Below are 15605 nucleotides of genomic sequence, written 5' to 3' on the forward strand. Positions count from 1 at the left end.
TGCACTTTCCTTCTTACTTTTTTAATGTCCCTTACATACTCTAATACTCTTTCTTTCAGTTTTCTAGTGGTTTTACCCACATAGAACACTGAACAGGTCAAACATGTAGCTATATAGACCACCATCCTAATATTACAATTACAATTACCTGGACTAGGTATCGAACGTTGGTACCCCTCTACAATGACATATGGCCCTGTGTTAATAAACTCGCATGCCTTATACATGTTACACTTAGATATCCTAAATACCACCCTTTTCTTGTTACATGTTTTTTCAAATAGATTCTTAAGGTTGGCACCTCTAGAAAAAGTCACTTTAGGGGCCAATCCTAACATATTTTTAATGTCAGGACTTAAAATCTGGTTCCATGAATTGTTGACCATAGTCCATATTTGTATAGTTTCATGATTAAAAAGCAATACTAAAGATGTATCATAATCTATCACATTTAATTTTGTGAATGTAGTCCCTGTGTTGGTATGCAAGATAGGTAAGAATTTTTCTTTTTTTTTTCCTACGTACTTCATTCCTAATTTTAATCAGTAACTTGTTTGGGTAACCTCTTTCTTGAAACTTACCTATGTATACATTTCCTGTTCAAAATCACCTTCACTACTTGTCAGTCTTGAAATCCTAACCATTTGGCCCTTTACTACACTTTTTTTTTTTTTGATGGTTGGGGTGACAACTGTTGTAATGTAGGGGGGAATTAGAGTATGTTTTCTTTCTATGCACTCTAGAAATGGATTTCTTATAATGTTTATCCCAAATTAGTGTAATGTCAAGAAAATCAATGCTCTCATTACCAACTTTATATGTAAAGTTCAAAAATGATATTGCAGAATTTAAATAACTAATACATTCTTGAAGTTCACCTACTGAACCTCGCCATAAGATCAGTATGTCATTAAGGAATCTTAACCATGTAATCACGTTACCATACAAGTTGTGTTCAGAAACACAGTTTTCCTCCCACTTAGTTAGTACCAGGTTAACATATATGGGTGCACATTTAGCCCCATAGCTACACCCATTGTTTGATGGAAAACTTCACCTTCAAATAGTAGGAAATTATTCAATAACACTAGTTCCATCAAATAAACTAAAAGCTGTCTTTTCACATTGTGCATTCCCTCTTTGCCAAACAGGACATCTCCAAAAAGCACCAAGCCTTGATCGTGCGGCATAGAGGTGAATAAATTTGTGACATCAACTGTAACAAATAAAAATTCATCATTAATGGAAGTGTCCCTTAAGATTTCTAAGCAGTGCCATGGATCCTTTAAAATGTGTTTATACATATACACAATTTTTACACCAGAAGTCTATGTATGCTGCTATAGGCTCAGTTTTTGAGACAGTTACCGAAACAATGGGCCTAAATGGGGGGGTTGTGTAAATCTTATTTATATTTATTTATTTATTTATTTATTCCAGTTTGGTGACCAGGGGAGGTCCACTGGGTTCGAGAGCCCATTTTCAGTGGAGGCCCGGGGAGAAAAGCTCCACAATACAAAGTTACATTACATAGAGAATTACAAGAAAAATATTTGCATTGCAATCAACAGGTAGAATAACAACGAACAGGTAGTATTACAGTCAAAACAGGTATCATTCAGTAAAGACAGCAAAACTATTAAAATGTTTTCAAGAGAAAGACAGGCATACATTATAATGGCTGGATGTTACTGTTTAGTTACATTTATAATCTAAGTATATGAGAGAAATTAGGAAGGTATGAAGGTTAGCCAGGAGAGAAGGAGGAGCAGAGCTTGGGAGGTATGAGTTGAAGAGTGCAGTTACATTTCCTGTGAAGAAACAGATAAGAATGAAGTTGTGTTTTGAAGGTGTGTGGATTGTCACAGGTCCTCAGAGTAGAGGGCAGGGCATTCCATTTTTTGGCTACGGAAAAGAAGAGTAGAAGCTGACCAGCTGGGCGCTTGGGTTTTTGGATGGTTATAAGGTTTTGGTGAGTAGATCTAAGGGGTCTAAGGGGGTATATGATTGTCGGATATTAGATAATGCAGGGCAGCTAGCAGGTTGGAATAATAATTTGTGGGCTGTGACAATTTGGAGGAAGTCAAGTTGATTAGGCCAATTTAAAGAGTGTAGGGAGGTGCAGTGATGGCAGGAGGATTTTGCCTTGGTATTGAATCTGGAAATTTTGTTGTAGCACACTTCTACTTTGAAGAAGAGTGTGGAAGATAGATTGGTAAGCAGAGGAGCGCCATACAAAATAGAGGGGGAGAGATAGGTAGTGGCCAAAGTATGTCTGGTGGAAGGAGTGAGGAAGTGTTTTTTTCTGTAGAGTAGGCCGAGTTTTATGTGGGTTTTCTTGTTGTTAAGTTGGATGTGAGTACTGAATTTTAAGTGTTCGTCGATGGTGACCCCCAGGAGTTTGACAGAGGGAATAACTTCGATAATGGAATTGTTAAGGCTGGTAATTTGAAGTGAGTTTTTATCAATGGGAGTGGATTTTGAGGGAGTGAATAGAAGAATCTTAGTTTTGTTAGCGTTTAGTGAGAGGTGGTTTTGGTGCATCCAGTTTTCAGTAGTTTAGAAGGCAGTTTGAGTTAGAAACTGAAGGTCAGATAGGTTAGAGGCGCAGCAGATCAAAGTGGAATCATCTGCGTATTGGACAATTTTGGTATTGGGTATGGCTTTGTAGAAATCGTTAGTAAAGATGTTAAATAGCAAAAGGCCTAGTATGGAACATTGGGTACTCCTGTAGGGGTGGGGAGGAAAATGGAGGAGGCCTGGCCCCATTTGACAGCTTGGGACCTGTCAGAAAGATAGCTGGAGAACCAGGAAAGAGTTTTTTGGGAGATGTAGAGATTTGATAGATGATTTAATAGATGGATGTGGGAGGTGGTATTGAAAGCTTTAGATAAGTCTAGTAGAACAGCTGAAACTATGTTACCAGAGTCTTGAGCTAGATTGACAGAATGTAAGTAGGATAGAAGGGCTGTGTTGGTACTGTGTCCAGGGCGGAAGCCATGTTGGTTAGCAGAGAGTAGCTGGTGTTCATGGTCAGTAAGGAATGGCATGAGCTGCAGGTGTATGCATTTTTCAAGAAGTTTAGAGATTGGCGAGAGGATGGTTATAGGGCGGAAATTGGAAACATTACAGTTTTTACCACCCTTGTGGAGTGGTAGAATAAATGCAGAACACCATAGTACATAGGACTCAAGTAGCGATCTATTTATCAGGATGCTGATAGGGAGAGCAATACCATCAGAGGCAATTTTTAAGAAGGAGGAACGAATGTTGTCAGGGGCATTGGTGCAAAGTTTAAGTTTGGAGAGAAGCTTTTTTATAAGGTAGGTGGATACAGATTTAAGTTCAAAAGTAGGGGGTGTAGGAGTGGAGGAGGAGGAGGAGGAAGCTTGAGCAGGGGGGGTGGAGGGTTATTGTTGTGGAAGGTCTTGATTAGATCAGCAATAGAAGAGGTGAAGAAGGTGTTGAACAGTTCATCGATTTCTTGTTCAGATTTACTAGTATCAGGACATGGGTTGTTTTTTTAACCAGGCTTGAGGAGGGAATTAATAGAGCTCCAGAATTGTTTGGGGTTTTTTGCATGATTTATTTGGAGTTTGATGAAGTAGGATTTTTTATTTTTAATTACTTGTTTTTTAGCTTGGTTTCGCAGCTGTTTGTATTTAAATAACAATACAGGCTGTTTATGTTGGAGATAGCTTTTCCAGGTTTTGTCTCTTTGTAGCATAATTTTTTTGTTTCTTTGGTAAGCCATGGGGCGGTTTTAGCTTTAACTCTTTTTGTTCTTATTGGAGCTAGGGAGTTTAGGACAGTTAAGAATGTAGAGTTGAAATAGTCAACGGCATCGTCTAAAGGTAGGGTTTTTAGTGGGTTCCAGTTAATGAACTTAAGGGAGTCAGAAAAGGTAGAAGGGTTAAAGTTAGCAAGGTTGCGAGTATGTAAGAGTTGGTGGGAATGTGAGAAAGAGGGTGCATCTCTATGGGTGAAGGCAGGGAGGTGGTCTCCTAATGTGTCAGGAGTGACACCAGATTTTGTTATTTTGTTAGGGTGAGATACCAGGATCCAGTCTAGGATGGAGCCTGGGGTGTTGGCTTTGTTGGTCCTAGTAATGGAGTTACTGAGTTGAGTGAAATTGAAGAGACTGATTGAAATGGTAGGATTAGGGTCGATGATTTTTTTACCAGTCAATATTTATATCACCCATAATATAAGTTTCAAGTTTAATATTAAAGGAGGTCCAGGAGAGGATGTCTTCCAGGGTATTGGTGTTGTTACCAGGAGGAATATACAGGGAGATGATGCAGATATTTTTATGGTCGTTTAATTTTAGAAGGCCAGTTACAAGTTCAGCATTATTAAAGGAAGGGATAGGGTTAGGGTAGGGAGTGATGGACAAATGATTGGAGTAGATTATAGGTACACCACCACCACTTTTACTTAGGCAGTCAGATCGGAGAGATTGATAGCCAGGGGGAAGGAATACGGAGTCAGTTTAGCCAGGTTTCAGAGATGGCTACAATGTCAGGTATATTATGATTGAGCCAGGCATGAACGAGGGTAAGCTTATTTGTTAAGCTTTGGGAATAGATGGTGAGGAATTTAAGGTATTTACTGGTAGATTTGTTGTTGGAGCTAGGGTTGTTTGTTAGAGAAATGTTTGGTCCTGGGTTGAGATGAATGTCGCCTGCTAAGCAGAGGTAAGAGAGAAGGGGAATAAGTTTGTGAGGATTGTGTTTGGTTAGGAATGGATGGTAGGGGGTGGGTTTGGATTTGTAGAATTTAGTAGGGATTCTGAAGAGTTTTACTTTTAAGAGAAGGATGGGGTCAGGGGGAGATAAAGAGGCAGAGATATTGTGGAAGTGATTTGTGAGGTGGGGGTGTGGAGGAGGAGGTATAGGGTGTAGGTGGATGTTGGTATAAGAGAAGGCGTGATACAAAGGAAGTAGAATGAGGATTAGGATAGATGTCGGGGGAAGGATTATAGTAGGAAAAGTGAGCATGGTAGATGGAGTCAGATTAGAAATTAAAAGATATTTAGGTCAGAGAGAGTTAGATAGGTCCCTTGTGTGTATGCAACTACCCAAGTAATATAACCCTCTGTCTATAGAAAAATGGATGATGCTGAGAAGCCCAAACCAACTAACACACAGTTCCCAAATGACAATTATTAAATGAGGGAAAAGCAATGTCCGAGGTTTATTGATTAACCAAAGATGCATGTTCCCAACAACAACATTTATATCCTATCATATAAAATCCAGGACACATACATATAGCTTTGATAAAAAGCAAAAACAGAGTTGCAATGTCCTATATAGAAATTCAAAAAAACGTAGTTACTACTGTAGGTTAAGTTGTAATCAGTGTTATATCACGAAATCACAACTTGCATTATACTTTAGTCTATTTTCAGAGTTCTTTCAACCTATTGTTATGCTACTATGCAGGGACCGATCGAGGCCAAGCAATAAAAAGCTCACTAAAAATATAATATGTTGATCCACCAAGACAATGGTAGTGTCTTAAAGACACTATATACCAAATAACTTAATTATTTCCACTATAAGGAAAAATGTATTATTTCAGAACACCAAATGTTCCCAACGAGTGACAAAATGAGCACATAAATCAAATAAACTATTTGTGGAGTGCAAAAAACAGTTTGTTCTACACTTTACAGTCCCCTACATATCCTCAATATAACCTAACAAGTTGTTGTCAATACAACGTTCATCCATGTATATGCTTATTTGTCATAGAACATATTTGTAAATTCTAAACAAAATGGCAGGTCTAGTCCCATTTAGAAAAGTGACAGCAAAAACAATATTTAGATAGCATAACAATAAAACATGACAGACTCAATATATCCCTCAAAAAAATCATGTGTCACAACATATGTTATAATCAGATAGTCTCTAATAAGCTGTTTAGTTGAATAAGAACATTTTTAGAGTTCACCAAGCACGACGATGAAGAAAAAAAAAAACATTTATATAGTCCAACTTGTGCCCAGTATCTACAAACGGAAAACAACCCACCAGTCATATGTTGTCCCAAGCCTTCATGAATTCAAGTAACTAAAGCCGGCAATAAACGCTAAGATGTCACCGATATTCAAGAGCCAGTTCTTTTAGTCAGATGAAAAAAAAAAAGTTTTCAAATTCACTTAGGCAGAATATAATAGAGATGTTGATAAAATCCCAACTCTCACTCATTCACTGGTCTCCAGACTGGTTTTCGATGTTATAAACAATGTCCCTGCAGTGATAAGATATTCCACACCACGTAACTCCAAATCTTTGTGGATTTTTGGAATTCCAAATATCTTGGGTGTTATTGGGAAATCCACAATCATATATTTGTACTCTGTATAATCAAGCACATTCTGGATTTAAAAATCATGTAAAACCCAGTCAATTTTACTATATGCTCTCCTCATCTCGTTAATAGAGACCCTCTCATACATTTCAGTGTCATTTAACAACCTCCCTTTTTTTTGTAATGTTACATATGCAGGTTTAAAATGCATATATGTTTCTTTGGTACACCTCTGTTAGTCAAGTTTTTTTAACTTAACTTATTTATTTATAGCAGGATTTGCACATATTTATGTATATTTATATTCATTTGTGCATGGTTATATATATTTTTTTTATTTAGTCATCCAGTTATTTAATATTATAGTACATTTATTAATGTGTTTGATTGTTTTTAACTATATTTCTTTAAGAATTAATTGGCACAGCATTTTATAATTAGTAGTGGGTGTGCTGTATTTTAGAGTTGTATAAATGTAGAGGGTTTTTTGTTAATTCACTCTGATGATGCCCTATGGACATAGGGTGAAAGCGATTAGTCTGTGAATAAACAGTTCTTTTGTTCTCCTTCCTACCAGTTTGTGGATTACTCAGCGTTTTGACACTTTTTTCTTTTTTGTTTTAATTACAGTAATATTTAGAACCAGTGCCTATTGAAGGACTTTGTCACTCGCTGTTTTTGGACTTGTCAATGATTCTTGGTTAAAGAATTTGACAATTTTTTTTTCACAAAATGTATGTTTGTGCATAGCCTGTTCTATTAACTCTCTAAGTAATTTATAGTAATGATGGATGTTAATGATAGTCGGTGTATAGAGCATTAAGTTAGGAGTTATTATAGTATATTACATAGACTCTGAATATTTTATTTAATCAAAATAAAGACTATTAGGAATACAAGATGTTATGGCTTGATAAATATGGGCTGTGTATATTGAAAGTGACTGCAGTCAATGTAGACAAGTACGGCTATAAAGTGTTATTGCTAGTTAATACGGGCCGTCTATTATCTCTTTCTCTGTGCAGAGTATTATAGCAATAACCCACGCCTAGGTGTGGGTAATGCTGGATTTACCCACGGTTGGTGTGGTTTGGTCACGAGGGTGAAGCCCGTGTAACCAAACAAATCCAACTGTGGGTAAATCCAGCATTACTTACACCCAAGCGTGGGTTATTGCTATTATACAATGACATTATTTAAAAAAAAAAATAATTACTTTTCTTAAATAATGGCATTGTATAATGCCTCCTTGCTGCCCCTCCGCAGCTGTCTGGGTATTCCGCGGCAGTTCTGATGTACTGTGCATGCGTATATTTACGCAGTACATCAGAGCTGTGGGCAAAAGCAACGGAGAAAGCAAGATCTCCATTGCTGTTTACAGCCTGTCTCGTTATGTTAAATGAGTTTAACATAGCGAGACAGCTTTAAGAAAAGCAACAGAGAATCTCCGTTGCTTTTTTTAAAGCTGTCTCGCTAGGTTAAACCCATTTAACATAGTGAGACAGTTTTGAAAAAAGCAACGGAGAAAGCAAGATCTGAGTTGCTTTTTAAAGTGTCTCGCTATGTTAAATGGGTTTAACATAGCGAGACAACTTTAAAAAAAGCAACGGAGATGCTCTGTTGCTTTTTTTAAAAGCTGTCTCATGGCGAGACAGGTTGTAACAAGCAACGGAGATCTTGCATTCTCCGTTGCTGTAAAAAAAAAAGAGTTACACTAATGGAAAAAGTGTGGGTGACCGGACCTTTTTCCATTACTGTAACTCTGATTTACAACGTGCACGCTGACCAATCACCGTACACGTTTTGGAATATTAATGGGGGGGTCATTGTATAATAGAGCCACGAGCTGTTATGAATTGTCATGTAATTGATAAGTGTTTGATTCTTTTACCTTACATTTGCAATGGGCTTCTGGCTATATGACTTGACTTGGCAGTACATACAAACTGTGATTCATTTATTTTATGGTATATCCTTTCTTTACAGGTTTGTCCTTTGTTTAGATAGTTCTATGTTGCTAAAGAAAATGATGGATTACAAAGTCCTAAAATTAAGTGTGCTAAATACTGGCATCCTGCATTGAACTTTAAGGTTATGCTTCCTGTCAGTGCAGAAGGGATTATAGATGCTACGCTTTGTATTTTATCTTGTAGGAGTTTAGAATTTGATTTTTCTTGTGTTTGTCTACCTGCAGTGTGTCTCTGAGTATTTACTCTAACTTGGCCAGGTATGATCATAATGTCCTAGTATTTTAGTATAAGACATAATGTTTCTTTGCTGTAACCATTTCAGAAAATTATTCAGTACATGAAACCACAGGAACAAATAGGATGACATAAGCGTCTACTTTAGTTTATGAAATAAAGTGATATTGTACTTTGTACTGACGATTATTATGGTTTGTTGAACACACAAAAAACGTTTTTGAATGTCTGTGATTTTGTTGCATATTGTAAAAGTTTTTCTTTTGGCAAATAAATGTAATTCAATACTTTGTTAATGAGCACTGTATGATGTGCAAAATTTCTTGTTTCTTCCCAAAAAAATCCTACTTTGGGCATTTGAAAGACAGCAATAGTACTATGATATACTGAGATATATTTTATGCAGTCCAGGTTTTACTTTTTATATCAGACATTTTCCTGCATGCTGTGTCATCAGGAAATCATTTAACTAGTCAGTGCAAACAAACTATAATATTGATATCTTATGTGACTTTTCCTGTGGAAATACTAGTTCTGATACTCTATATGCATCTGCTGTGGTTTGTCTTGCAAAATACCATTACTGTTAAAAGAAAATAATCTTACTTTGGGCATTTGTTAACTGCTTGATGCTTGTGGCTAAAGTGTCTTTATTAATTGTGGTCCTGTGATGTTTTACTTCTGTTTATTGTTAGACTGTTTTGTTGTAATCTTGTTCAGTGGTCCTTTAATCAGTATGGAAAAGATGACCCAGTGGTTCCATTATGGATTATTTTATACTGGCTGGCTGACTTTTATAAAGGTTTTGAGAATCACATGTATTGTCACTGTAATTTGTCAGTGCTTTATGTTTACATTTGTTTTTAGGTTTTCATGCATGCATTTCTTTTTCAGTTCTTGGTGCTTGTTCATTCAGCTTCAAAGAACTATGGTCAGGTGTGCAACAAACTCACCCTCTCAACATTGATTTTCATTTTCAGTATTGTATAAGTTTAGTCAGGTGCGACTCTGATCATAAATTTATTTTTTCCTTGCTTAATTAACTCTTGGCTTAAGTATGGTATCATTGTGTGTGTGTTTTGAACACTTAGAATGTTATGGTTTGAAAACAAGTTACTGATAAATAAAAAATGATGTTCCTTTTAGATGTTAGAATAATGATTGCTCATTTGCTGCATTCAGTTACTGCATGTGCATGTGGAATTTAGGACTGGTGCTTTTTGGTGTAGTTTGATAAAAGTGGTAGAGTTACCCAAGGGAAGGGACATAGTTATGTTATGTTGGGGGTGGGGCTTTTCTGGTCAGGAAATGGCATGAAAAATGGGAACTATAATCTCATGGAGGTTTCCACCTTATTTAGGTGCTATCCAGACACTACAAAGACTGAGTACATCATTTTTTTTTGAAGAAGACACAACGATACATGTCAAAAACACAGTATTTTACAAGAAGTCGCTGTATACTGTAAAATAGTCTGCACTGCATTACCTGGTCATTGCAGTCAAAGTATCAGGAGGACACTGACCCAAATCTTTGTTCAGCAAAATGTAGAAGTAAGTCACTGAAGGAATGCACTAGTCCTCACTGTATGTTTTCCAAACTACTGAATAGGAGTTAATTTATAAATAATGAAAGGCTCAAACATCTCATTTGCATTGTTAGTATAACCCTACATTTATCAGCAGTGTCATACATTGTCCAGTTACTTCTCCTTCACTTACAGAAATGCACAGGTTTTGTCCTCCCCAAACAGTCATGTAAATTTCAGATCATACTTGAACCACTGAAATATTATACTGATAACTATGCAGGCCCTCTATTCTTATGGCCAACTGGATCCTCTGTGGGATTCTTCTTAAGATTTCTCTAACAGTGGCTAGCATAATGTTTTGTAAGCAATCTAGAATACCTAGGTTTTGTCCTGATATATTTACTTGTTGCATCGGCAGGATTTTGTTCTGCAGAATATTGTTACATTGCCATTGGGAAATGAAGATATACTGATTTAGTTTGCCAATATTCAGGCCGCTAATATGTCTATATAAAATATGGCAAAGTTCTTTTCAGAGGACTAAAAAGCCCTTTCAATTCACCAGATTTTTTTGTTTTCAATATAAATTAGGTGCTAACTATGATAACAAATGTAAGAATACATTGTTCTGATGTACCAATTTAGCTTCGACATTTAATCAAAACAGATATTCATCTCAAAACATTTTTTCAAGTTAGTTTAGCACTTAGGGCTCATTATGTATGTGTTCTAGATGAACGGTATGTCTGAATAAATTAGCATCAGATCAGAGAGCATGAAATTGAAGACATAAATTTAGTATTTTATAACAGCGCAAATTGAAAACAAGTATGATCTTCAACATTATAAGGATTTTCATTTTTCCTTCCTTGATGCATAAGTAAATTCTCTACTATTGAAAGCAATAGCTATTTATACCAGGATCTGCATTTAGCAAATGAATAATAAACTGTTCCCTCCACATGTATTGATTTCTTAGTCATTTCAAGAACACACAAGAAAATGCAGAAACAATCAGTCTGTTATGTTTCAAAGTAGCCTTCGTATATATTTCAGTGATTATTTCTTCCATAATTTCCTTTTTAATATTGTAATATAGTTCAGTTTTTAATGGCATACATGTATACTAATATGTGACAGTATGCCTAATAGAGTACATCAGTAACATAATAGATAAGCCATGCCTAATGTCTCTGGCCTGGTAGTTGCACAACAAGCATTTTATTATTATTTAAAAGGAATGCCAATGAATTTGAGCATCCATTCATCTACTCGTATTCAGTTAGTCATTCATTCAAACAATTTTCTGATACCAACTTTATCCTGGTCAGCATCTTGAGGGATCCAAAGCCTGTCTTGTGAAGTAATGGATGGAAAACAGAGAGATAACCTTGAAGATGCAAGTACACACTCATTCACTTACATACTTAGCACACATACATAGGTTTATACATTCATAGGTAAATATTAGGCTAGCTGCCCTTACAGGTCATTTTAAGCACACATACATAGGTTTGTACATTCATAGTATTAGTACATTCATATGTATTAGGCTAGCTGCCCTTGCAGGTCATTTTAGTTTCCCTTTTTGTATTAGAAATAACCTGCACCATTTGGTTATAGATTGGTCTTAACTAATCCCATGGTCAGTAATTATATATTACCCCTAATGCGAATAACTGGGATCATACCATGGATAATATGAGGGGATCGATGCATGGGATATAGCATTTGAGAGCTGCCTCTGTCCTTGGGGCAGTCCTGGGGTAAATTTTACATTTCCTATTTCTAGGTCTAATTTGCACTTAAGTATGGGCAGGGATGAACATTGGTTTGTGTGGATGTGAGTCTGTTCCACTGCAGTGGTATCCTCTGTGAGATGCACCTGCCCCTCCAAACCATCCTGTTGATGTTGCAGAAGAGGTTTGGATCCCTAGACCAAGTATTTATGATGTTATTTGATCTGCTGATGTGTAGTAAATCTATCAGTAATGGGTCAGAAAATGCCTTGTACACCAGAAACAGATCAACTCTTTCCAGTCTGTAGGATAGCCTTTCACTGTTCATTTATTATATCTCCCAGTTCAAACATGTCTGATGAAAAAAATTGTCAAAAATGATGACATGGTGCTAGAACTTACTGTACTGTTAACATAACACTTTCCTACTGCTCATGTAGAAGCATTACATTAAAATATAATAGGCGACCTATATATTAAACAACATAGTACTTGGGTTATACTTAGTTGTACATTATCCCGAGTTTGTGCCATTAATCAAAACAAGACTCAAAGGGTGCTAATTCTCCCAAAATGTAATTAGAAGGGATCAAATGGTAATACTTTTTTCTCCATAATGTTGCCATGTGACAGTAACTGCAATATATGAAGGAATGTGCTTCAAAATGGATCATTATGAACAAGGGAATGTGAAAAGATCTTAGCTGTTTAACTGGTGACTTACTGTGCTGAATGGTACACTAAGGAGCTAAATAACTGCATTCACAAGCAGTAACAAGATATTTATCTGTCAAATATCTCAAAGAAGATAGTAAAAGGCCAGCATGCAAGTCTTGTACAAATAAGGTGAAAGACCATTTTTGATTACTAATATCCTTAATGTAGCATTTACACTTATGGAACTTAAACCCTTCATTTACCAACTTTACAGAAATTAATGCTTCCTGGAAAGAGTTATATTTATCAAAAGGGGAAGCATCCCCATTAGCAAGCCATATCTTTCAACTTCCGAGCATTAAAAATGATAGCATTCACCAATAAAAGTTAAAGCAAAGGGTCAGAAAGAAAAGCACTTTCTTATGTTTCATCATAGTTCTTCCTATAGATACTTTATAGTTAGTTCTATATAAGGTATGTCTCGGAAAGTCTCTTAATCTTTTAGGTGCAAGAATAAATCAGAGGACAAACACCATATCATAGTAGTTGAGAGATTTATATCCAATCATTTATTTTTTACTCCAAAGTACTACATGTTAATTCCATACAGAATAATTATTTGGAGATAGGACTGTCTCTTCCTTAACTCTTCCAGATTTAACTTAGTGTGTGTGTGTGTGTGTGTGTGTGTGTGTGTGTGTGTGTGTGTGTGTGTGTGTGTGTGTGTGTGTGTGTGTGTGTGCGTCCGTGTGGGCGTGCACGTGTATGTGTGTTTGTGTGTGTGTGTGTGTGGGGGGGGGGGGGGTCAATGCTATAGACTTCTGGAACTGTCTACATTCTTCCAGCATTATTTTGATTTCCTTTTGTCATTGAAGTATGAACTATTGCAAAGTCAGTAATTTATAACAAACTCTATAAAAAGAACAAATCAGTAGGCTTAGAAAAGTAAACGTAAGTATGCATGAGATTATCTTTCATCCTTAATGTTGCCATCATGAATTTCAATTGTCAGGAAATGCATATTTCATTTAGAGAGCTAATACGTCTTGAAGCTTCAGCCCTTCAAATCTTACTAAAATGTGGCATCTGTCAACTTACTTTTTGTGACAACTCCTTCTAGATGGATTATATTAGGATGATCAAACTGTCCCATGATACTTGCTTCACCCAAGAAATCACGCCTTTGTTTGTCTGTGTAACCAGCCTTAAGAGTTTTGATGGCTACAGAAAACTCTCTTTTCCCAGGCATTTTCAAGCGTCCACTGCATACTTCACCAAACTCCCCTATTTCAGATTGAAGAAGGAAAACATTTGTCAATGACATCACTAATAAAAAAGTCAGTTACTAAGACAGGTAAAAGAAATTCCTCCTACAATGGTAGAATGTCACTAACATTTGATACACTGTTAAAATACATCACCATAAAGGCACAGCTGGGCAGTGCTTACAAATGTGATCTTACATTCAATTGGTTATATATTTACTTTATTCATTCTGAATTTATTAACCAGAGTAGAGCACTGATCCCACTGGACCTACCTCATTCTCAGCCCAAGGGGTAAGCACAGCTGATACATGACATTAAATACAAAGTGAAAGATGAAATGCAACACATGCTGTATTACATACAAAGTAAATAAAATACATTCATCTTGTCTAATACTTCAATAGAAATAATGCATACTTTTAATCAATGTTTTTCTATCATTAGAAATGTGCTTAACAGCCCGGTGATTTCCCTGATTTCAGAGCATAAATAGACAGTGCTCTATGCACTACACAGAGGAATATGTTTGGGTGTCTAATTGTAATGCGTGTACTATGTTTTTGAGATGTGGATACTAAGAAAATCACCTCAACAGAGATCATAATTCTTTGTAGTGCATGGAGATTTATCTGCCTAATGTACTACTAGATAGTCAAAAGTAAGATAAAAAAAAAGTGATGTGTTGTGCTGTCTTTCAAAGCCAGTAAAGCAGTAGGGAAGTGGTTGATGCCCTTACATCTAAAGGAAGCAGTTTAATTTAAAATACTATGGTGTACTTGAGTAGACAGCAGGCACAAGTGAGAGTTGAAACAAAGCCATTTCATGTCCTGATGCTACTGTTTATTGGCCCCTATGTTAGGCTTAGTGGTAGACATGATGTTAACAGCACCTAGGGGTGCTTAACAGTTGTTAAGCACCCTTCTAAGCATTACTTAGGTTGGGTCTCTCGCTACAGGATCACTGAACCAGCATATAATTAACTGATACTGGAGTGTAATCACAGCCCTCCATGCACTATATTGGTAGTTTCTCTCAAGGTTGCTAAACACTAGTAGTGTTAGGACAGTACAAACTTCTGCTACATTGTATGCATACTGATGGTTTATCTTGCCATAATGCTGAAATGTTTGTTTTTGTCATAGTGCAAATAAAATTGTCTTTACAAAAAAAAAAATAGTTGTGTGGGAAGAGCCTTTCTGAAAATGGCTGCTAGTAAGATGTTACATTCCAGGGTGATTTTGACAGAGCTAAAACATTTTGATTACACAGTCTGACTATTATTTTTAATTATGGTTAGTGTCCTGGTAATTCAATGACTATTCACTTTATCAGCTAATTACAAACAGCTTTTCAGGCCAGTGAATGCAAAAGTCCAAATGAAAGACAAAAAAAAGTTTAAGACTGGAGACAGATGTTCCTTAAAAACTTCCTTTAAAGGCAAAGGCACCAAGTTAAACACTTTAATTTGCTTGAGAAGTTACAAGGGTAACATTGATATCATTGATATAATCAGAAATAAGCAAGCAAATAAAATTCCTGTCCTTATTGAAAGCAGTACAAGTATTATTTTTATCCAGATGAACACAGTAATGATATTTAAGTACCACTGGGATCGTGTTTTTGACCTGTGATATGTTAGAACCAATGAGCTTGCATTTATGACCCAACCGATTCACTGCATGATTTTCATTATTTTATTTTTTTATTTTGAAATGTGACTGATTTTTCCTGTGCAGTATGTAAAATGTCAGGAAGGGCAGCAGGATGACCTCATAGATTTGTTGAGTATCTTATTACTCATTAAAATCATAACATCATCAAAATGAGAAAAAAATCTAAAGAACCTTATCATTTATATCTTGCATATTAAAATGCATAGTTGCTG

General features: G+C 36.1%; 1 protein-coding gene across 2 annotated transcripts in view; it reads right to left on the reverse strand.

Moving 5' to 3' along the window:
• EPHA5 (EPH receptor A5) overlaps positions 1-15605 on the reverse strand; it is a 1391623-nt gene that overhangs the window by 160485 nt on the left and 1215533 nt on the right. For both annotated transcript variants that reach the window (XM_044060929.1, XM_044060928.1), the window contains exon 11: positions 13551-13736. In XM_044060929.1, coding sequence (XP_043916864.1) covers positions 13551-13736 — 186 coding nt within the window. The remainder of the gene's footprint in view (positions 1-13550; positions 13737-15605) is intronic.

The sequence above is a fragment of the Protopterus annectens genome, chromosome 2.part0 (assembly GCF_019279795.1).
Source record: "Protopterus annectens isolate FY-2018-M chromosome 2.part0, PAN1.0, whole genome shotgun sequence".
Lineage (NCBI taxonomy): Eukaryota > Metazoa > Chordata > Ceratodontiformes > Protopteridae > Protopterus > Protopterus annectens.